General features: G+C 47.5%; 2 protein-coding genes across 2 annotated transcripts; one reads left to right on the forward strand and one right to left on the reverse strand.

Moving 5' to 3' along the window:
- Positions 1-8812: 8812 nt before the first annotated feature.
- LOC135910980 (cuticle protein 16.5-like) lies at positions 8813-9966 on the reverse strand. The gene is made up of 2 exons (XM_070533309.1): positions 9186-9966; positions 8813-8903 (listed from the first exon to the last, which is right to left on the reverse strand). Exon 1 carries the CDS (start codon positions 9964-9966, stop codon positions 9187-9189), a length of 780 nt encoding a protein of 259 aa, XP_070389410.1. The 3' UTR covers positions 8813-8903; position 9186.
- Positions 9967-19511: 9545 nt separating this feature from the next.
- On the forward strand, positions 19512-21791 carry LOC139055770 (uncharacterized). The gene has a single exon (XM_070533310.1). The coding sequence runs from the start codon at positions 19512-19514 to the stop codon at positions 21789-21791; it is 2280 nt and encodes a 759-aa protein (XP_070389411.1).
- The last annotated feature ends 781 nt before the right edge of the window (positions 21792-22572 follow it).

Genomic DNA, 22572 nt, shown 5'->3' on the forward strand with positions numbered 1-22572 from the left:
TTCGCTGGAGCAAGAAAAACATGAATGAATTATTCTAACGAGCGATAGCCCGTGAGAAAACGCAGTCTGGGCGCATGTAACAGAGCGGCGTCAACCAATCGCAGGCATATACGATGAGGTTCACGTTAACGGTATACTTCAATGCGATACACTCTAATCTTGGTAACCTATAAGTATACCTATAAACATGAGTAACGAATAAAATAACGGTTACTTCGCCCGTCTTTTTGATGTTTTCATTATATTGCTCATGCTAAGGGTTACAATGACAAAACTGAGTGAGACGGGTGCTGCTTATTAGTTACATTGATCTGCTGCGAGCATGTAACCTCTATATTGTAACCTATAGAATTTTAGTAACCTTTAACCGAGACCCCACGGAGACGTTAAATAGGGAGGGGAAGTTCGCAATTTACACATTAACAAAGCGCAGGATAAGTTACCTGCGCGCACACTTGGTTGATCCATTTGATAAGCACTTGTACGGGTGTTCAGTCGCAAATTTTGACTGAGAGCAAATTACTCATTGAGCCGGCAGAGCCGCATATCGGAAGTAGGCCGCGGGAAAAGAACGTTCTGCAAGAATAATGATGATTCTTGCCGGAAGTACAACCATCGACTGAGCAAGTATTATATACAATTAGCGCTTTTCACAGACCCTACATGTGTCCTGCAGAAATCTACCTCGTTGCCATCGCATGCCGCTGTCGACACATGCCGCCGCAAGTGTTTTTGTTGTTTCTTATGGGTCTCACATTCACGGATTGCGGAGTCCTTTTGACATATGTTTAGCTTATAACATGATAAAATAATGCTCCTCTGGCACTTCTGCCTTCTTTATGAGGGGAGAAAAAAGAAGCATGATTATTATTATTATATGGTAGGAACCTGGAAGGGCCTTTTGCCGTGTTTACTCAGTGCGAATGTGGTTTGGTTCATTCATGGAGCAAGCTCAACCGCAGACTGATGTACGAATATTTTTCTCATAATACAGCCATCCAGCGCAATACGTCGTTGCCTAGAAAGCGTCCAAAGAATTTAATGAGTGTTGCCCCAACGGAAGATACATTAACTGAGCATATTAGCAAACAATCTTTGCAGCCGAGGTGCGAATTCGGAGCAAACAAAATACAATCATTAAAACGCTTGGTACATTTCTCCCATTATTTTTTGTGCACTCAGCAACGGTACGAGTCAACGTCTGCAACACGCCACATTTCCCTATATTGTACAGCAGCAACACGGTTGATGCAACGTGCCAATGCATGTCAGCGCAGCAAACCCAGCACGGAAAAGCCGCATACAGCCGCTCCATTACCACGGAGCCTTGTAGACAGATGAAAAGTACAGTTCGCTGAAGTTCTACCACCATGATAGCTACAAAGAATAATTCTGTTCAATGCAGCAGCATTGTTTCCAAGAGCGCACTATGTCCATAAGTTTGTGTTTTTGTTTTACCCTCAACGAACCTGTTTTCGTTTGAATATGTGCAGCCGGATCAGAATGTCCGAATCGTGCTTCAGTTACTGTACCTCAGTACAGAAGCCGCGGCCATGTTTTTATGTCATCTCTCCGCGTTTCCGTATATAGCTTTAGCATTGCATGACGGGAAGTAGTTGCAAACATGGCGTTGTGAGCTGTGTATGTGTGTTTTGTTGCTTGTTTCGGCGCCAATTTTGTCAGTGGCAATGACAGTGACGAACAGAGACTTTGTTTGGGACAATGCGCGGACGCTGCAAAGATCCATTTTGTGACTGTGAGCGCTTCAGTGTCCTCATTTCGGCAAACATTCGCTGTGACTACTGCGACCACAGCCCCGGATCGCATGGGAAAATAGACGAACTTAGTAAGTGTTCTTGCGTTGTACTGGTTTGTCTGTATTCAGCATATAGCTAGGCTGCAGCTTTTCTTTCATCATAGGTCATGGAAGTGCAAAAAAAAAAGAAAAGCGAGAGAAAGCAAAGGGGTAAGCAGCGATTTGCGCGGAAATCCATCCGTGTTTCTTCCACGCTCAAAAACGACACTTTAGGGCTCGTCCACGTTACCGGCACGGCAGGCCGCCGCGCGCTGTTCGCGGGCCACCGTTCGACGGCGGCTTTCCACGCGAACGGCGAGATTTACTTGCCGTAGATAGGATGTGAGCATATGATGTTACCGGGACCCATTTGTGTCGCATCCGTACAGTGAAGTAGCGACCGAGGAGTGGTCGTTCTGGCAACGTCGGCAGCCTTACCGCCGCTCATCGCTCGGCGGCGCCGATATTGTCGCTAGGCCTTTTCCGGTTCACGTAGAAGCGAAGGCTTATGGCGCTTCGGAATGAATCACCGACGCTCACAAGCCGCAATATTTCATACCGTTGCTGTCGCTCTTCGCAATAATTATACACAATGCAGAAAATACGCTAATATTAGCGGCGCCGTCGGCAGTGATGCGAGCACAGCCGCGCCCGTCGTCTGCCGTCGGGAGCCGTGCAATGCAGCTGAGCTGGACAGGTATCCGTGCTCTCGTTCGTGTTTAGCGTTTGACAGTGGATATTGTTTTGCGTAAAGAGATGCGAACTTCTAAGAGAACAACGCAGGGGAACTGGCTCAACCTACACTGGGCTACACATGCGAGTTTTGAGCGTTAGTTGTTTTCAGTGAGTTAGGAAATCCAAACTACTAAGGCACAGTCAATGCATGTTGACTGTGAGTAACACACCTGCCCGGTTTAGTAGTGCCAGCTTTCCTAGCTGACTTCTCTCATTTTGCCCTTGCTCGTACATCTCTTTGTTTTATTATGTGGGAAAGCGCGACATGCATGCTGTGCTCTAAACTACATAAATAAATTTCGGGCAGTGGTTCATGTCATCTTTAATTTCTTTTCATAGATGGCGTTGCCAGCTGATGAGCTCCAAGTAACAGCACCTCACATTTACTGCGCTCCTGACAAGACATGTATTTTTGCTGGCAGCCAAGCCGAAGTCATCACTGTCTCCACGTCTGGAATACAAGGGGCACTTATTTTTTGCCTTTTGGTTTATTATGTTAAGAACCTAGGATATCCATTTGCATTTTACCAAATACTTGCTCTCGTGCAAGAAGTTGTGCTGCCAGGAGACAAGCTAGTGAAAGGACTGCTTTCTACCCGTCTGAAACGTCTCTTTGCGCTCCTAAGCAGTAAAAATGCAATCTAGGGAGTAGTGCTGTTCGCGCTGCTTTCCATGTTTTTCACCAACTCTGACGTGAAAGAAAAAAACAACATAGTGTGGAATTTACTTCAATGCGGTTGGTTAGCTCCAAAGGTGGGAGAGGCTTACACCATAAGCAGCTGTTTTTTTGACGTCATACATTGTTTACTTCTAGTCACAAGCAGTGCATTTACTTGCTCTAGTCATCTGTTCCTCTCCCTTGTGGTGAAGGCTGGTTAATTTTATTTCATTTGTGTATTCATAGGCCTCAGACTTTCTTATAAACATAGCTTAAGCATTTAATTCACCCACGTAGATGGTTGTTTTGCAAAATGTAATGCACTCTATTTGCCCTTTGCTCAGTGAGGAGATCGGTATATAGCTCTGTGCTGTGCAGAAATCTAGTATTGCAGTTATTAAGTAGCATCAATTCTGATGTTTGTCATTTCACATAGTTGTGCTTCAATGACTGTATATGGGAGGCCTCATGGATGGTATTTTTGTATCAGACCTTGTTGAACAAAAAACTTGTAATAAAGAATTTCGTACCTGAGAGTACTCCAACTTATTTTTCGAGAACATTCATAGAACATTAAACGGAACAGCTTATTACAAAGGCTAGGTGCATAGTTAGGAAGTGAAATAATGACATTGCCTTCAACTACATTAAAACAACTCATTGTCACAATATTATTGCCAGCAGCGCTTTGCAGTATGCTTTTGCTCACCTGAACTAAATTATGGCCAATCTACAATACTCATGCATATGTTGCTTCCCCAAGTGTTTTTCTTCATTGAGTGTACTTCAAGTAATTTTGTGTCTTTGGAAGATGGATTTTTAATAAATAGTGGCTTTTCTGCACAAGTATGTAATACTCTAGGTACTGAAGGTATTTTTGGCTTCCACATATTTTAGAGGGACATTAACTTAGAGGCAGTATATGTTAGAAACTTACAGCTGAAGAAAAAGAGAAAGAAGTTTAATGACACGAAATGCCGAGAGGTCGGCCTGAGGTATATTCCTCTAGCCAGCTACTCGGCATTGGGGGAAGGGGAAGAGGGAAAGAAAGAGGGAAGAAAGAGGTGCATGATGGGTGACGATGACGATAGAAAGAAGATGTAGAACATATGGCAAGCAGTTGGGCATGCTCAAAGTCTGCAGTCTAGGCCCGTAATTTTTAAAAAGTTCAGTAATGCCTTGATGGCCTTGAAACTAGACTGAGCGTCTGGCCAAGAGCCTAAAATAACATCCTCCGACAACGGTGCGCTGTCGAGACGCGTAAGGTCCTTGACCAACCTATCACGCTCTTCCACAAACTTAGGGCAGTCACAAAGCACATGACCTATAGTTTCAGTCACATTGCACACCTCACAGTGTGGAGACTCGGTGCGTCGCATGAGGTGCACGTATCCGCGCGTAAACGCTACCCCCAGCCTTAGTCTGTGCAGAAGACTGGCACAGCTTCGTTGAGTTTTTGGTGGTAGCCTAAAATTCATGGTGGGGTCCAATCTCTGGAGTCGTCTGTGGCGATTATCCGGATTGTCCCAGTGCTGTGCTGTAAATTTTCGGATGACACTGGAGAGGAGACAGTTGGCGTCCGCTCTTGAAAAAGGAATTGAAAGCAGCGACTCTCGTTCTTCGAGTGCTTTCTTTGCTTCGGCGTCGGCCAGTTCGTTGCCCTGTATACCACAGTGACTAGGGATCCACTGAAATGTGATGTGGTGGCCGTTTTCTTGCGCTAAAGTGTAGAGCTCGGCAGTTTGAAGAGCCAACACTCTATAAGCGCTTTCTTTCAACACCACTCTAAGTAGTTGAAGAGCCGATTTTGCGTCACTGAAAACTGTCCATATTTGAGGAGGCTGTCGCACAATATATTGAAGGGCCTCTCTTATTGCCACTAATTCCGTAGATGTTGTAGTCGTCTTGTTATGCAGACGAAACCGTCGAATGACCTGATGCGCAGGCACGACGAAAGCCGCACCAGACGCATACGACGAGACCGAGCCGTCTGTATACACGCTCACCGAGGAGTCATATTCTTTCGACATATATTCCAGTGATAAGTGTCTGAGGCCCACGGTAGGTATTCGCGATTTTTTAGAAATTCCGGGAATAGATAGACGTACCGGTAATTTGGACATTACCCATGGGGGCATATGTGGAAGGTCAGCCGGGGCAAAGTATGCTGGTATGGCAGATGCTTGGCATTTAACGGCTCTTGAAAAAGTGGAGTCCGGCCGTGTATCGGGTAGTTTCGATAAGGGATGACGTCCATGACGGCAAAGCAATCGCAGGAATACTCGAAGAGGTTCGCATCGTAGATAGACAGGTAAAGGGGTGACGCGAGCCTCCTCAATTGTTCCGTAGGTTGAGGTGCAACGTGGAACACCGAGACATGTTTTCAGCATCTGCGCCTGGGCACTTTCCAGCGTACGCAAACATGACGGGCTCATACTTGATAAAACTGGCAGGCTATACCGAATGTATCCGACGTAGAGAGCCTGGTACAGCCGGAGTAGCGAATGCTCAGATGGGCCCCATTTCATACCGGCCAGAAAGCGAAAAACTTGAGCAAGCCCAGTTAATTTTTTCTTTAACATTGCCACATGTTTCGACCATGAAACACCGCGGTCAATGACAACGCCGAGGTATTTGTGGTGGGTTACATATGGGATGGCATTTCCATTGATCATAATTGGATACCAACACATGAGCTTCCGTGTGAACGCTATCGCAGCGCACTTGTCTGGGGCCAGTTGCAGTCCTTGGCACTGCAGGTACTGAGACGTTAAAGAAACAGCTCGCTGCAATCTGGCACGAATTTGTGGTCGCGTGACTGCGGATGCCCATATGCATATGTCGTCTGCGTAGGTACTGATGCGTACTGTATCAGGAATTATTTCCGCAAGGCCAATAAGGGCAACATTGAAAAGAGTCGGGCTGAGAACTCCTCCTTGAGGCACTCCACGGACCACAGCGTGTCTTGTCGTTTCACCAGCATTCGTGGACATGAAGACTGTACGACCATCTAGGTAATTTGCAATCCACATGTAGAGACGGCCGCCGATGCCTAAATTACTGAGGGCATCAAGAATGGCTTCGTGCAGTACATTGTCATAAGCCCCTTTTATGTCTAAGAAAACTGCTCCTACAAGTCGGTGGCGCTTTTTTTCGTGTTCGATCGTGGACACGAGATCAATGACCCCATCTATTGCAGACCGGCCACGTCTAAATCCGGTCATCATTTCAGGATAAAGCTCATTCTTTTCCATGAACCATTCTAGTCTAGTGAGTACCATCCGTTCCATCATCTTACCGACACAGCTAGCTAAAGCTACTGGACGGTAAGATGACATTTCGTAAGGCGATTTTCCTGGCTTAAGGAGGGCCACCAAACGGCTGGTTTTCCACTGCTTCGGGACTGTACTGGATGACCACGTGGCGTTATAGTATGACAGCAGGACTTTCCGACCTTCCATCCCAAGGTGGCACAGAGCAGTATACGAAATACCGTCAGGTCCAGGGGCAGAAGATCGTCTAGACGCAGCAAGTGCAGCTTCCAATTCCGGCATCGTGAAAGGAAGGTCAAGACGATCATCTTTAGGAGGTAGCACGGGTCGATCCAATGTTGGACATGCTGAAACATCGGTACGGGTTACTCTCTTACAGAAGTCTTCGGCAACCTGCACTTCCGTCAGACATTGGTGAAGTGCTAGAGCGCGGAAAGGATGTTTCTGCTGAGGAGGGGCACGAAGGCTTCGTACTACCTGCCAGATCCTAGAAAGTGGCTTTCGAGGATCCAGAGACGAACAGAAGGTCCTCCAACTTACAGCTGAGTTATATTAGCAGTCAAGCAGGAACTGTCCCCCAAAGGCTATGTTAAATTTAGGGGTTTCTTCGGCTATTTATTCAGATATCTTTATTGTGATTGCACTGTATTGTTATATCTAACCTATAAAATCTATCATGGCGTCATGATTCAAAATGTTCTGCATCTCGAATGGGGCCAACATTGTGATGCCTGTCAGTTGCCTCTGATTTCTTTTCGCCACAGATGGTCATGTAGAAGTTTGAATTATGGGACTGAAAGAAAAATGTTTGGGTCGATACCAATCCGAGCAAACTACATGCTCTCTTTAAAGCTTTAATGAAATGCATTGACAGTGAAAGTCTCTTCTTTTATAGTCCCACAATTTAAACACCAGCATAACTATAATCTGAGGTGAGAAGATAGCCAGCTGGCAGGCATGACAATATCGCCCCAATTCGAGATGGCAATATCTTGTAGTGGAACAGTGCAAATTTTCTAGTTTGGCTATAAAAATAGAATGCAATCAAAAAGAAAATATCCGTATAAGTTACTGAAGTAACCCCTAAATTTACACATCCTTTAGAGGTTACATTTGCTTTTAGAAAATAAAGGACTACAGCGTAACCTCTAAAGCTGCATATTTTTCAAGGGTAACAATGTACCTTTTATTTTATATTGGTTACAATGTACCTTATATTTTGTATTAGTTACAATGTAACTTATAATATATTAGTTACAATGTACCTTATAAATGCGAATTTGTGCACCTATACTAAGGGTTACCCAGCTAACGGTGTAGACCCCTTTTTCCGCGGTTCTGTCTTTATTTTACGTGCCGTGTGGCACAACTAGGCATACGCATAACGCCTCGGCTAAGTGAATTTCTCGGTTACGTAAGCACGAAGATCCGACTTCCTTAAATACTGGTGAGCTATATCACATGTGATTTACAAATAACGCCTGGCACAGCTGGAGCAGAGATCGCTAAGACAGATCCATTTCAGTCTTTATACCTATTTAAGAACACGTACGAGGCAGTTAATGTTTTCCTGACATATCGTCACATATTTAGACGAAGCAATGTCGTGGCCGATGATTATAGGAATGAATCTGCAGTAGCTGGCGTATGATAACAGGGCACCGTCGAAAGCAGTCGGATATGACATCATCGGCTTGTGAATCAAAGCAAGCAATATCAGTTTTGTATTTGCCTCTTCCTAACCATGATGGCGGAAGAACTTCGACATAGCAGCAGCATCACACTGTACAATCGAGCGTGGCTGTGAGCGTCATATTCTGGAAGCCGAAATGCAAATGTCATCGTCATACGTACACACTAATGCTGGCAGTTCCCTGTCATTATTGGGGTAAATGAAATAACGATTTCTGAAAAAGCGCAGGGCTGAGAACGCCAATTTTAGTAACATAAATGTTTTTTTTCATTGGAACTACCGAAAGCATTACTCGCTATTGGTGTGCGGCAAATTTGGTGCTACGACACCATCGTTAATGGCATGAGGATCGCCTTTCTATGTATGAAATGGTTGAGCGATACGTCGTCAAACAAGTCATGCTGCCTCAAACCATTGTGCTGTAAACTAAAAAAAAAATAATTTAGTGCCATGGTGATACAAGGTGGTTGTGCTGCCCTCCTCCCCCCCCCCCCCAAAAAAAAAGAACGCGGAACAACTTCACGCTTAGCATTCCCAGCCAGAGGCTGTATGCGAAACTGCTCCTTGCAAGTATACTTGTGCTAGCGCTCATATGGTGAAACGAACGGGAACAGAACTGCAAGCGAGATAGTGCTTGTGGTGCAGACGAATTTTTTTCGCTTGCATCCATTACGGCAGGAGGTGGAAAAGTGAACTGGATGACTGTAACTACTCTTCTTGATCTTCAGATAAATTGCAGGTGGATGGTCTCTGCAAAGAGCAGAAAGAAAGGAAATCCAGTTAGGATCCGCTATGACATAACTCACACAATGTTCAAGTTGCATGACTCTCCTGTCTTTCTTCTTATTTTATTCTCACATGGTGCCGTTATTGTCTACGATGGAAATTCAGGTTTACGCACTAAGTAGATGTCAACAATACAACGCTGCAGTGTCTAAACAACGCTGGCCCTTCGGGGGCATTGAAGAAAAGGAGAACAGACTAAATCAAAACGAATATACTTAAAAAACAATAACTAAATTATCTACTCACACTACTTCTTGCGGATAAGGGCACCGTAGCGGTAGGGGGAGCCAAGACCATAGCCGTAGTTCAGGCCGTAGCCGAGGAGGCCGTGACCGTAGCCGTAGTGGCCGACGCCGTAACCAACAGTTCCGACACCGTAGTTGTACACTGGAGCGGCGTGGTAGGCAGCGACAGCTGGAGCAGCGTGGGCTACAGTGGCCACAGCCGGGGCGTGGTGGACGGTGGTGGTGAAAACAGCTGGAGCAGCAGCGTAGGTGGCCACGGCTGGGGCGGCCACAGCGTAGCTGGCGACTGGAGCGTGAGCAACGGTGGCAACAGCTGGGGCGCGGTAGGTGGTAGCAACCTTGGTGACAGCTGGAGCAGCGGCGTAGGTTGCGACAGCTGGAGCAGCGCCATAAGTGACAATAGCTGGGGCGGCATAGTAGGCGGCAACTGGAGCAGCAGCGTAGGTGGCAACCGCTGGAGCAGCGGCGTAAGTGGTGACTGTGGCGCGGTAGATGGTAGCAACCCTGGTCACGGCTGGAGCAGCGGCAACAACACGAGCAGCAGCGTAAGTGGCGACTTCGGCGTGAGTGACGGTGGCGACGGCAGGGGCAGCGTGAGCGACAGTGTGCACAGCTGGAGCGTAGCCGGCGTAGCCGAGGCCATAGCCGTATCCGAGCCCACCGTAGCCGTAGCCAAGACCGTAGCCATGGCCGTAACCGATGCCATAACCGGCGTAGCCAGCGAAAGCACTGGTGGCAAGAGCCAAGAGGACGCAGGCACGGATCTGGAAATTCATGAGCATTTTTTGTGAGGGTGCTGTCTTTTTTTAGGATTACTTATCGCTGCATAATGTGGTTTAGTATAGGTATGATGCGCACCCTTGTATATTTGATATAAGAAAAAGTGGGATAAAAGTACAAGGCCTGTTGTGCCATTACCACCAGCCCGGATTCCTAATCTACAAGATGCAGAATTTATCCTGCGAGCACCCTTTGGACAAACCCGGGGCTGCGCCGAAAGGGACAACACCCTAATTCTCCCTTGACAAGTCAAGATGCTGAGCCGTCAGGCATCGGTGCTCTGCGGAGAAGCGCCAGTGAGCGACATGTCCGAACGTGCAACAAAGTGCTAGACAGCCCGGCGCCATACCTCCTTTTGCCTGGAGGTGACCGCGGGCGGCAATTTTAAACCGGGTGGCCAGCGCGGTCGCTGGTTGGACCTCTCGGGCGACCGTCGAGTGCTGGCTTTGTATTGAGCCGTTTGAGCGACAATGGTTTCTCGGGGCATTATAAGCCGCGACGAGCCGCCTGAAAAACCGGATCCGCCGACCCACCGGGAGCTGAGTGCCGCTCTCGAGTGGAGTGAGATGTGTCACGCGTTGTAATCTCGCCGGACGTCGCTGTGCGGGAACAGTCGGGTTTGGTGTGAGCTCTCGGCCCCCGTGCCGATCCGATCTTGTCCTGTATAATGACCTGTATATAATGTATGAAGTCCCTTTCGTTATTCTCACCGACGCCTGACTCGGAGTCTTCGCTACCAACGCTCTGTCTCGAAACGGGTGACTAGCTCTACGGGACCACCTCAAAGTCGTAACCGTGGATGGTAGCTACGGGATTGACCGGCATCGGCTACATCGGAGCGGTGAGTGCCTGAAGTTTACCTCAAACACCAGACTTTCTCTGACACAGGTTATAGTAGCTTAGGGAAGGATTTGGTGTTGCATTGTGTTAACCTTGTGTGTTTCAAGCCTAGTGAGAGTGTTTTGAAAAGCAGGGGATGCTGAGGGGGTAAACAGGGCAGTGTGTGAAATACTTGCGGTTGTCTTACTAGTAGCGTTATAGTAGCGTACGGCAGGTATGTTCAAGAAAGGTAAACAGCAGGCGGACAGTGTGAATGATGGAGAAGTACAAGGTCAAGGGACTTCTCCAAATTTGTGAGGAGTTGGGCATTGAGTTGGTCTCAACCAAAAGAAAGAATGCGATCCATGAGGTCATGAGGACTGGGGACGTAATGGCTGAGGAAGCCGAAGAGGCCTTGGCGGATATCAATGTACGTCGGGAAAAGGAGGAAAAGAGAGAGCGTCATGAGCACGAGCCTAAAATTAAAGAGTTGGAGACCCGAAAAAGCTCGCGGGCGCCTAGTCTCACTTCTAACGTTCCAAGAATACGCGATCAACTTCCACCCTTTGTCGTCGGAAAGGATATGGCCAAATACCTCGTGAAATTTGAGCACGTGTGCGAACGGCATAGCATTGAGCGATCCCTCTGGGCACAGAATCTGTTAGCGTTGCTTCCTGGGGAGGCATCATACGTAGTAACTTGCTTATCGAAAGAGGCGTTCGAAAGCTACAGTGATATGAAGGAAGCGCTTCTGCGGAAGTACAAATTGTCGCCCGATGCTTTCCGGCAGAGGTTCCGGTATGCAAAAAAGGGCAGGGAGTCAAATGTTGACTTCGCTTTTCGTCTAAAAGCCGACCTGGTGGAATGGCTGAAGGGCGAAGAGCTTTACGACGACCACGACAAAATCGTCGAATGCATCACGTTGGAGCAGTTCTACTGTTGCATTGATGATGTCAGGCTCTGGCTGCAACATAGGCTAAAGGAGGTTAAGCTAAACAAGGGAGCAGAGTTAGCGGAAGAGTATAACACCCGCCGCAGCTTGCACAGCAAGGCACTGCGCGTAGAAAAAGCAGATAGGAGAGATGGGTTTTCCGGGTAGCCCCACGAACGGAAGGAAATCACGCGTCGCGAGTTTCGGGAAGACGAGTGCCTTACCAAAGAAACTGTAAGGAAAGGAGAAAATGCATCGCAGAATGATAGCGATGGTCCTAAACAGCGAAACGATACGACGCGTTCTTTTGAAAAACGGAAACCGTTAACCTGCTACAATTGCAGAAAGTAAGGGCACATCGCTGCGAACTGCCAAGAGAAAATTGCTTTTGCGACAATACAGAAAACTCAATGACATACGACTATTGGAGCCCTATGTGCAGGAAATTAAGGTAAACGGTAAAAAGTGCCATGCACTTCGGAACTCTGCAGCAACTATGGACGTTGTCCACCTGTCTTTCGTCTCCTCGAGTGATTTTACGGGAGAGTGCGCTAGGATACGGCAAGTGGCCGAGGAGGAGAGTGTCTGCTTACCGATCGCAACGGTTATCATTGAAGGAGACTTTGGGAAACTTAACACAGAAGACGCTGTGTCTGCCGCTCTCCCGGAGCACTTTCCCTACCTCTTCTCAAATAGCTTGGAGCAGCTGCTGAAGGATCAGGGCAAATCATTCTTTGCCGACGTGGCGTACATGGCCCTCACGCGATCCAAAGCGTGCCCGCTGTCGAGGGAACTTGACTTTGCGTCGGTGAGCGAACAGCAGTGCGGCGCACGGACCGATCAAGGTAACTTAAGTGCCGAGCAGGCACAGGAGAGGCAGAGCGTGGAGGCTGGAGTGAGTGGGAGTGACACGTGCAGTGCTAGCCTGGATATGGACGCGACGCCGCAGTTAGGCAACGCGGGCTCCACACTCGCTCCGGTTTCCGTCAGCTGGCAGGAGCAGGCTGCAGTTGAAAGGGAAACTCTGATTCGCGAGCAACAGGAAGACTGTTCACTAGCCGATCTGAGGAAGAGCGTCTAACGCGGAGTGAAAAAAAGAGGGTTTCATTTTGCAAGGAATCTGGCGTATTGTACCGCCGCTACACAGATAAGCAGGGTCGCAAATATAAGCAGCTTCTGATTCCGCGAAAATATCACCGGGAAAAATCAATCACCTCATTTGCTTCCTCAGTAGTATGTTTTCGGTCCAAGTGATTTCAAGGGGGACCATTCTATTTGTCATTATTATTGCTGATTATCAATTGTGCCTGATATTTTGATGTGTTGTTAATTTGAAAACTGGTTGTTTGAGCCTTGTCTACCAGATCCTACACCTGCCTCTTGTTGCAGCGGCAGCAAAAAGAGGGATAGCCCGCGGCGGTTGCTCAGTAGCTATGGTGTTAGGCTGCTGAGCACGAGGTCGTGGGATCGAATCCCGGCCACGGCGGCCGCATTTCGATGGGGGCGAAATGCGAAAACACCCGTGTACTTAGATTTAGGTGCACGTTAAAGAAACCCAGGTGGTCGAAATTTCCGGAGTCCTCCACTACGGCGTGCCTCATAATCAGAAAGTGGTTTTGGCACGTAAAACCCCATAATTTAATTTTTTTTTAAAAAAAGAGGGATAGCAATTTAGTTTGGTTGATTTCGACTATGACCTTGTCTGGTGTTTGACGGGAGACAGAGGGCACTTGTTCGTGTTGGGTGTTGCCTTTTGCCGGTCGGTTTTGCAAGCTGCAGAACGACCAACCGGGACCAGTGGCGAGAAGCAAGGGCTTAGGAACGACCCGAGCGGAGCTGGTCGAGGTGCCGTGGTGACAACGCGGTGAGTAGAGCTCCTGTCCTGGAGAGTGGGACCTGGGCACGGAAGTTACCTGGCGTCCAGACACTGGACATGAACTTCGACGAGCCTGCCGAACGTGTGCGCCTGGCATCCGAGCCACGTGGAGGCAGCTCGTCTTCCCGGCGCCTTATCTGATGGCGGGGATGCTGTTGTGCCATTACCACCAGCACGGATTCCGAATGTACAAGATGCAGAATTTATCCTGCGAGCGCCCTTTGGACAAACCCGGGTCTGTGCCGAAAGGGACAGCGCCCTAATTCTCCCTGGACAAGTCAAGATGCTGAGCCGTCAGGCAGCGGTGTCCTGCGGAGAAGCATCGGCAAGCGACATGTCCAAACGTGCAACCAAGTGCTAGACAGCCCGGCGCCGTATCTCCTTTTGCCTGGAGGTCACCGCGGGCGGCAATTTTAAACCGGGTGGCCAGCGCGGTCGCTGGTTGGACCTCTCGGGCGACCGTCGAGTGCTGGCTTTGTATTGAGCCGTTTGAGGGACAATGGTTTCTCGGGGCATTATAAGCCGCGACGAGCCGCCTGAAAAACCGGATCCGCCGACCCACCGGGAGCTGAGTGCCGCTCTCGAGTGGAGTGAGATGTGTCACGCGTTGTAGTCTCGCCGGACGTCGCCATGCGGGAACAGTCGCGTTTGCTGTGGGCTCTCGACTCCCGTGCCGATCCGATCTTGTCCTGTATAATGACCTGTATATAATGTATAAAGTCCCTTTCGTTATTCTCACCGACGCCTGACTCGGACTCTTCGCTACCAACGCTCTGTCACGAAACGGGTGACGAGTGCTACGGGACCACCTCAAAGTCGTAATAGTGGTGGCAGCGGTGCAAAGTCGTAACAGGCCCATGTTACTTTCCAAGAATATATGATCTAAAGCACTCGCCCAATCTATTAAAAACATTGTGGTCATAAACTATAAGGCTGTGGTTTCACCTATTATGAATAATTCGAAAAGCAGGGTACAGGTGTGCAACGTTTGCCTGGAACCACTTAAGGCTCTAATGTGCTGTTCAACCTATATCCTGATGTTTAATGTGCACGAAAATTGAAGGCAACGTTCCCGCTCCACTTTTTCTCAACTAATTTTTCGTAATATAATAAGATATGCTAGCTATTGAAGCAAGGAATCAACAATCGGCTGTTCGCGTGTATATTTCCATAATTCACTTTTGCCCGAAAAATTTATGAGCAGCTTCTCTATACTCAGGCGATAATAGCAAGCTGTGCTTCAATATTCAAGAATCCAATTCAAGAACTGCTGAATGAGCTCTGCTCGCGCACTCTTTTATACGAAAAGTTCTTCCTGCACGGCGCCTTCTAGTGGAAAAGTATAAAAAATGCTTCATAGGGGGAAAAAAGCTAAATACGTTTGGAATGATTTGTTCTTCCGCCCGTCTCCTTAAAGGCATGAAACCCGGGTACGCTGAGAATGTGCACATTGGCCAACTGTTGTGAAGCATCACACCTTGCCTTCGGCGAGGACGCTAGTGAGAGATCTCAAGGAATTGATAAATAAAAAAATGATTGAGGCGTGCTGTAATGCTAGGCCACGCTACAGTTCAGAGACAGGAAGCATCAGTGCAGTAATGAACGCGAAAGTGTGACCGAAGATATTTTTTTTTCGTCGTAAGGGTTCAAGTAAAGAAAGTGAAATAGCAGATGCGATATACTGCGAAGAGAGGAAAATCAATATGTAAGGAATGGCACATCGCCAAGATGTAGTTTCAAGGGATAGAGACCATGTGCTTGGAGAACAAGACGTGAATGCGAAAGATGGGACAGTTAACGCTGGCAGCACGCTTGCCCGAGATCCATTTGTACCCGGACGACATCTCTCACACTGATGTGCGGTTTGGTGTGAATCCGAGGGGATGAATAACAATCATGCCTGATGCTTTCAGAGAATTCAGTCGAAGCTGTTCCCGTAGTGCGCAGGTGCTGACGCTCAGCGAGACGTGCACATCAGCGAGAAATCACCACGATTGACTTAAGCAGCAGCCAGGCTTCTTCGTGCGGCGAAATGACTATTGAAAAAAAAAACGCACATCATCGTAATAATCTCAAAACTCCGTGAGCCGACGCTGTGTGCATGCTAGTAAGTTTTATATATTGATTATACGGCTTGAATTCTGCACCCAAAGGAAAGGTAAGTAGAGATTCTCATTTGAGTCGTGTAAATTACTGTTTTGAAAACTAACTTTCTTGTGATCCTCCAGTAGCTGGTAGAGGCAAGAAATAGTTTATGTCAGGAACTGAACGCTTGCCTTCACCTAACGAGAAAAAGATATTCTATAAAAAGAAAATGCATTGAGTTGATCACACCCCGTAGAGAGGGAATAATTGAATATTTAAATGATCACAAGTTCGTGCGCACTTCGTGGCCGAGGAGAAATAAATACGTCAAATTTGTTGTAGCTCGGACTCGTACAATATGCCATACTGTAAGTTAGATTGCTCAAGTCTGTTAAGGCACATAGTTTCTACAAGAACGATTGCATTGTAGCCTTTTTTGTCAGATGATAAGTAATTATTTTAGCACAATATTAGAAACGCCTTCCCTTTCTGCATTTGGTGTGACGATGTCAGTGATGGCAAAAAAAGACAATTTTTTGTCCAAATAATATTCAGCCCCGGGAAAGCCATAGCATTGCGGCGTTAAGTAAATTCACTGCAGATGTAGATCGAGTTCGAGCATGTGTTCTGCCACCGAGGGACACAAAAACATGGGCACAACTGTTGCAAGCACTAAAGGCTATGCAGTCGGCATCAGTGTCGTACCAATTAGTTCTAGAGTTGTGGGGAGGGGGCGCTGCAAGCCCTGTCACGATTCTTGGTCGCCATATATATATATATATATATATATATATATCGAAAATAAAAAAAATGCCATAGATTTCATACGAAGTTCAGCCCCTAGCATTGTGCAGAATGTAGAGCTACTAGCTAACGTAAATGCCGGTGATCACAAGTAAGTGATGTCTAAGATTTATCTCGGGCTGTAGAGAGAATCACGTGTATTGGTTAAGAGAAAACAGGATAAACTAAAGGCGCAGTCTGGTCAAGAGCACTTTCTGGGCAAGGTGTGAACCTGATTACTGACAATGACTGGCACCCACAAGAAATATATATGCTGAATTACAGCAGGGAAATTCATTGTTTAAGAGTTTCGGAAGTTAACGCAGGCAGATCACGAGACTAGAAGAAGGTCCCGTGTTATGCTCGTCGTAACTTCCCATAATCATAAATCACCAACTCGCCTACAATCACACTCTGCTAGGAAAATGAAGATAGCGTAGAGGTATACAGTGAACCCACATCTCAACTGATTTCAAAACCTGAAGTTGAGTTCGCGGTAAGGCACCGAAGCCACAATTAGGGAAGCTTTCGCAAATAACAAAGGGCCTCGAGAAAGGACAATGCATGAAAGTAACTCAAGAGATCAGATGGAATTCACTGAATTATCAAATTTGATAACCAAGAAAGTAAGTGATATTCGAAAACGTGACGTCCAAAAAATTGAGGAAACAGTATGAACTGGGTGTCACAATAAATCAGTGAGCAGGAAATTTGGGATAAGAAAGAACCATATTGATGTAGTAAAATATTGTTACGTGCTATTCCCGCGCACTGAAGCACGTATCCTGCCGAGCATTGGACAGTCGATTCTCTGCCGCGTCCGCCACTGATATTGTGCACGTCTCCCGACTTAAGCCTTATGTTGCCAGACGCGATCCTACTGCTCCTTAAGTGCCGAGAACTCGCTATCGCCGGCGGGAGTTCTATGTTACGCGCTATACCCGTGCACATAAGCACGCATCCTGCCGAGCACGGAAGAAGGGTAGCGCTCGTGTTGTTGTTATGCCATCTAGCCTGCAGCCGCCTGTCTCTGCAAATATTTTCTAAATACAGTTTCCTATCCCTTTTGGCTATTCTTATCCCCGTGGCAATATAAACAGGAAGGGTAATGAGGAAAGCGATTTCGACGATTTAGCAAACACAGCAGCGAACTTATATACTAACCTGTACAGCATCCAGAGTAGCCACGCAACCTTGACTGAAAGTAGTTAAGGCGAGGATACAGAGGCATAGCTAGGGATTAGGGTAGAAGGATTTGTCAAGACAAAAACTCAGTGCACTTCCACTCAGTGAAGAAGCATGACCAGCGAAGCTCTGTATGTGGGCCCCTTAATGGCGAACGGCAGCCGAGCGGCTGGTCGGCCCGGCATTGCACTATCTTCGTGATCGGCGCACGTACAGAGAATGCTTAACGCCTGCTTCACCTCCGCGGGGGGTCGGCCCGGTATTGCACTATCTTCGGGATCGGCTCACGTAACGACGTTTTAGTCCAGTAGGGCCGCGTCAATGACGGCGCGTACTCGACGGCACGAACGCAGGCGGCGTCTGACACGGATGCCGGATGAGAAGTCTCGAGTTTTGTGCCGACATCTTGGCACGATCCTGGAGGAACTAGCCCTTAATGGCTTCGCTGTAAAAGTGCCAGGAGAAATGAAATAACGGTGCGTTTATGCAAAAATGAAAGCGATATTATGCTTTCAAACCTTGCGATTCTTTATACCAAATTCTTAACGACTTCTTGTCTACTAAACAGTTGGAAAAAGCCAACGTTATACTAATCGAAAGCAAGCGTGAGGGGAAATAATTGAAGCATTATGGACCCATTAGTTTGCTTGACAGTGTCGTATAAAATACTCACCAAGCTGTTTTCCAACAGAACCAAGGCAACACTGGGCCTCATTCATCCAAAAGGACAGGTGGGTTTCAGAAAACGTTATTACGTAAATTACTGCATCTGCGTCATCTATCAAGTAAATTGGAAATCCGCACAGCACTACGAGACTCCCAAAATGGATTTTATAGATTCTGAAATGCCGTGTGAACCATAGGCGATACCAGCAGTCATAGCGGCTTTGCGTAATCAAGGAGTACAGAAAGCATGCGTCAATATCCCAGGAAACATTTTTAAGGTTGGTTTTGATTATCTTCTTTAGATGGATTTCACGATTATTTGACAATTGCATATTGCCGTAACCCTGGCTTATCATGCCGTAATGACTTGTACTTTTGATTGGGTTTTGGGAAGCTCAAGCCAGACGCAAAACCGCAAGCCAATTCGCGGCAATCTGAGATGCACGTGGTTTGGGAAACTGAAGCAGAGCAGGCCGATCAGCCACATCAGTGAAGACCCCCTCTTTCTACACCCTTCAGGAGAACATTCATTTGGGCTAGATGGTGCATAGTTGAATTAGGAAGGAACAGCGCCAACTAAGACGATCACAAGAGGGGAGAACGACACAGGGCAAGCGCCAACTTCATCTAACTTTATTCATCGAAAATTCAGCTAAGAAAGGGCCCTGTGTTTTCGAAACATAGTTCAGGAGAACATTCATTTGGGCTAGATGGTGCATACTTGAATTAGGAAGGAACAGCGCCAACTTAGAGATGAGTTAGATGAAGTTGGCGCTTGTCCTGTGTCGTTCTCCCCTCTTGTGATCGTCTTAGTTGGCGCTGTTCCTTCCTAATTTCTACACCCAAGCGTCTACTTCAATCCTTACGACGCTAATAATAACGGGAAATATATGAAGAGATGCGTGAGAGAGCTTAGTGCTTTACTCATGAAGACAATAGACGATATTGACATTTCAAGGCGCGACACATTCTACGTGCCGAGTAAAATGCAGAACATTATGGAGCGTGAACTACGCAGAATTTACTAGGTTATGAAACGGTAATGTTCACTCTAAGTAGTAAGTGATTAGAAGAAAAAAAAAACTACGTCATTAAGTTCAATTCCAGTTTGCGTCACAGTTTCGACGAAACAGTTGTTTGCGAAACATAAATAACTCTATTAAACCATTTTTGGTCGGTGTCCAGACCTCTTCCTTCTAAGTATGTATCATACCGACCAGACGGGCTTCCGTCATACTCACTTCATCCATTTGCGACAGGTGTACGGCCAGCAAGTGATCACTGAAATTCGCCGGTTCGTCTCACTGACTACGCGCATTCTGGCATTCAATGGGCATCTGACGTTCAACCTTGCCTGCAAGTCCCAGCGTTTGATCCCGCGCTCGCTACGTCTTCACAGACCCGTGTCGACGAGATTTGGACTAAGCGTGGTTTCCAAGGCAGAACGGCATCTGTTGCAAGCGAGGATCGTGGACTGCAGGGACCAAGTACGAAGACTTAGGAATGATGCTTTCTTTTCTCGGCGGCGTCTCGAGAATCACTGCCCAGATGAGATGGCGCGCATACAACTGCATGCAACTTTTCAAGCCAATCTTCGCACTCGGAAAGATGAGCAATGCCACGACAGGAAATTCGAAAGGCTGAAGCAGTGCCGCACAGCACGTCCGCCAAGTGCCCCCAAGAACTCTGTGTGCAACGTGTCCTCATACCAGCCTGACGGCTACGAAATGGCAGTTCTAAGTCTCGGTCTCAACTTCAACACGGCACCTGCAACGGACACGAAGAAAGTAATATGCGCCGCTGAGCGCACTGTGAACTTGGTCGACCAATCCCACCGTGACAAGGCTCGCCCACGCGTTGTAAACGTATTGTCGAAGTTGCACGCCCAACCCGCCGTGGACACCTTGTGCAAGCAAGAACGTGATGCCGTCAAGAGGCTGCAGGAGAATCTGGATATTGTCGTACTTGCCGCCCACAAGGGGATCGCTACCGTCCTTCTAGACAGGAGCAAATACATCGAAAAAATGTGCTTGCTATTGAGTGACGTTCACACGTACGCCAGCTTCGCAAGAGACCCGAAACCCAAGCTTCAGAGGGATCTGCAGAAACTGCTCGCCGACGTCTTCCGTATGGTGCCGCCTCAGCACAAGCAGTTGTACTACAGACTGATTTGCCACAATGGATCTCCTCCAGCAATATACGGCCTACCGAAAGTGCACAAGCCCGATGTTCCCCTGCGCCCCATTGCGGACTTCACACGCTCGCCGCTCCACAAGCTGTCAAATTTTCTTCACAGAATCATTTCGGCACTCGCTGGAAAACGTGCCACGCACATACGCAACACGTACGACTTCATTGAAAAGGTTAAAGGGACAAGCGTCTACCCAGATGAAGTCTTAGTTTCTTTTGACGTGGTCTCACTGTTTACAAGCGTACCAATAGACATGACCGTGGAAGTTTGCGCTGCCGACCTTGACGGAGACCCGACGTTGCCTGACAGATCCCCCATCGGTGTGCATGACCTAGGTAGGCTACTAAAATTTTGCCTATCAAAGACGTATTTCACGTTTCAGAAGGAATTTTATCGGCAAGTACACGGAGCAGCAATGGTTGCGTCGAATTCGGTCACAGTAGCTAACCTGACAATGGAGGCTATCGAAGCTCAAACGTTGTCCTCGTTTACACCGGCACCTAAAGTCTTCCTCAGATATGTCGACGACTCTTTCAGTATTTTGCAAAGGAAAAACCTTGACCCTTTCACAGCTTACCTAAACAATATACGAGCAGCAATCAAGTTCCCCGTTGAAGTGGAATCTGAAGGGCAACTCCCGTTCCTGGACACCCTTGTGCAGCGAGATGGGCCAAACCTGTTATTCAACGTGTTTAGGAAGCACGCTCACACGGGCCACTACCTGAACTACAGATCGGTGCACCCTGTTTCGCAAAAGAGGTCTCTTGTCGGCTGTCTTCTCTGTCGGGCAAAAAACGTGTGCACAACAGCGGAAGACCACATGGCGGACAATGCACTTGTGCGGAGGGAATTGATGGCTTGTGGATACCCTGAGTACGTCATTGACTCAGTAGGGTGCCTGCTGGCTCGCACAGCACCCACCAAGCCTGGACCCCCCAAAAGACGGGCTTCGATTCCGTACGTCCCCGGCATTAGCAAGACTTTTGCACGCGTCCTGTGGTCATATGACGTGCAGGCTGCGCACGTGCCCTCCCGGAAACATAGACACGAACTCGTGCATGCGAAAGACCCTTTGGAAAAGGAGAAGTTCCCAGGCGTGGTGAATGTCATTCCGTGTGCGGACTGTAGGTATGTCTACGTCGGTGAAACCGGCAACTTCAAAACAAGACTTAAGCAACACATGAATGACGTCCAGAAACTACGCGTTGCATCCAATGCCTTGGCCGAACACTGGGCAGCCACATCAAATAAGATTAACTGGGAGAAATCTCGTGTGATTGCCAAGGAATAAAATCATTCTTCACGTCTTTATCTTGAGTCCCTAATCATCCAAACCACGGCCCACACTCTTAATCGCAACGAAGGCAATCTGCCGCTCATGTATGCCAGGGGCCTTAATCATGTTTTGAGACGCACATAAAAAGGGGCGCCAGCTCTGCCGCTTCTTTCATTGTGAACAAGGCTCCCGTGGGGGAGCCGAAACGTAAATAACTCTTTTAAACCATTTTTGGTCGGTGTCCAGACCTCTTCCTTTTATGTATGCATCATCCCGACCAGACGGGCTTCCGTCATACTCTCAACTTCAAGCAGTTGTTGTACTGATTCAACAATTAATAAAATTCAACGACAGGTTAGGTGAATTTTTGTCATTCAGTGGCAGTGTTGAAAGATGCTTAGCAGTCCCATATTTATGGCAGAAGGGTTGTGTATAGCCACCTATTACTCTATAATGAGCGCAGGAAAACTCTGTGAGGGTTCTAGCTGAGGGTTAACAAATTTTAGAAAGACAATGCACTCTCTACAGAGAGGGCAAGGAATTGAAAACAATAACAAGGTTGAGCGTACTGAAGGTGTTGTACCCAAACAACTTCCTGTAAAACTTGAATGCTTCTAATGTTACGCTCGGGCGACATGCTTGTGCGACACATCATGTGCAGCAACTCCTTCTGTGCTGCAGAAACTACGCCTCAGTATCTGCCAGACGTCTGTCAACACTGGCTTGATGAAGAGCACCGCTGGCGGCGTGGCAGGCGTCGCAACTCAATCGGGGATTTCGACGATGCCAAACATAA

Source organism: Dermacentor albipictus, chromosome 2, assembly GCF_038994185.2.
Source record: "Dermacentor albipictus isolate Rhodes 1998 colony chromosome 2, USDA_Dalb.pri_finalv2, whole genome shotgun sequence".
Lineage (NCBI taxonomy): Eukaryota > Metazoa > Arthropoda > Arachnida > Ixodida > Ixodidae > Dermacentor > Dermacentor albipictus.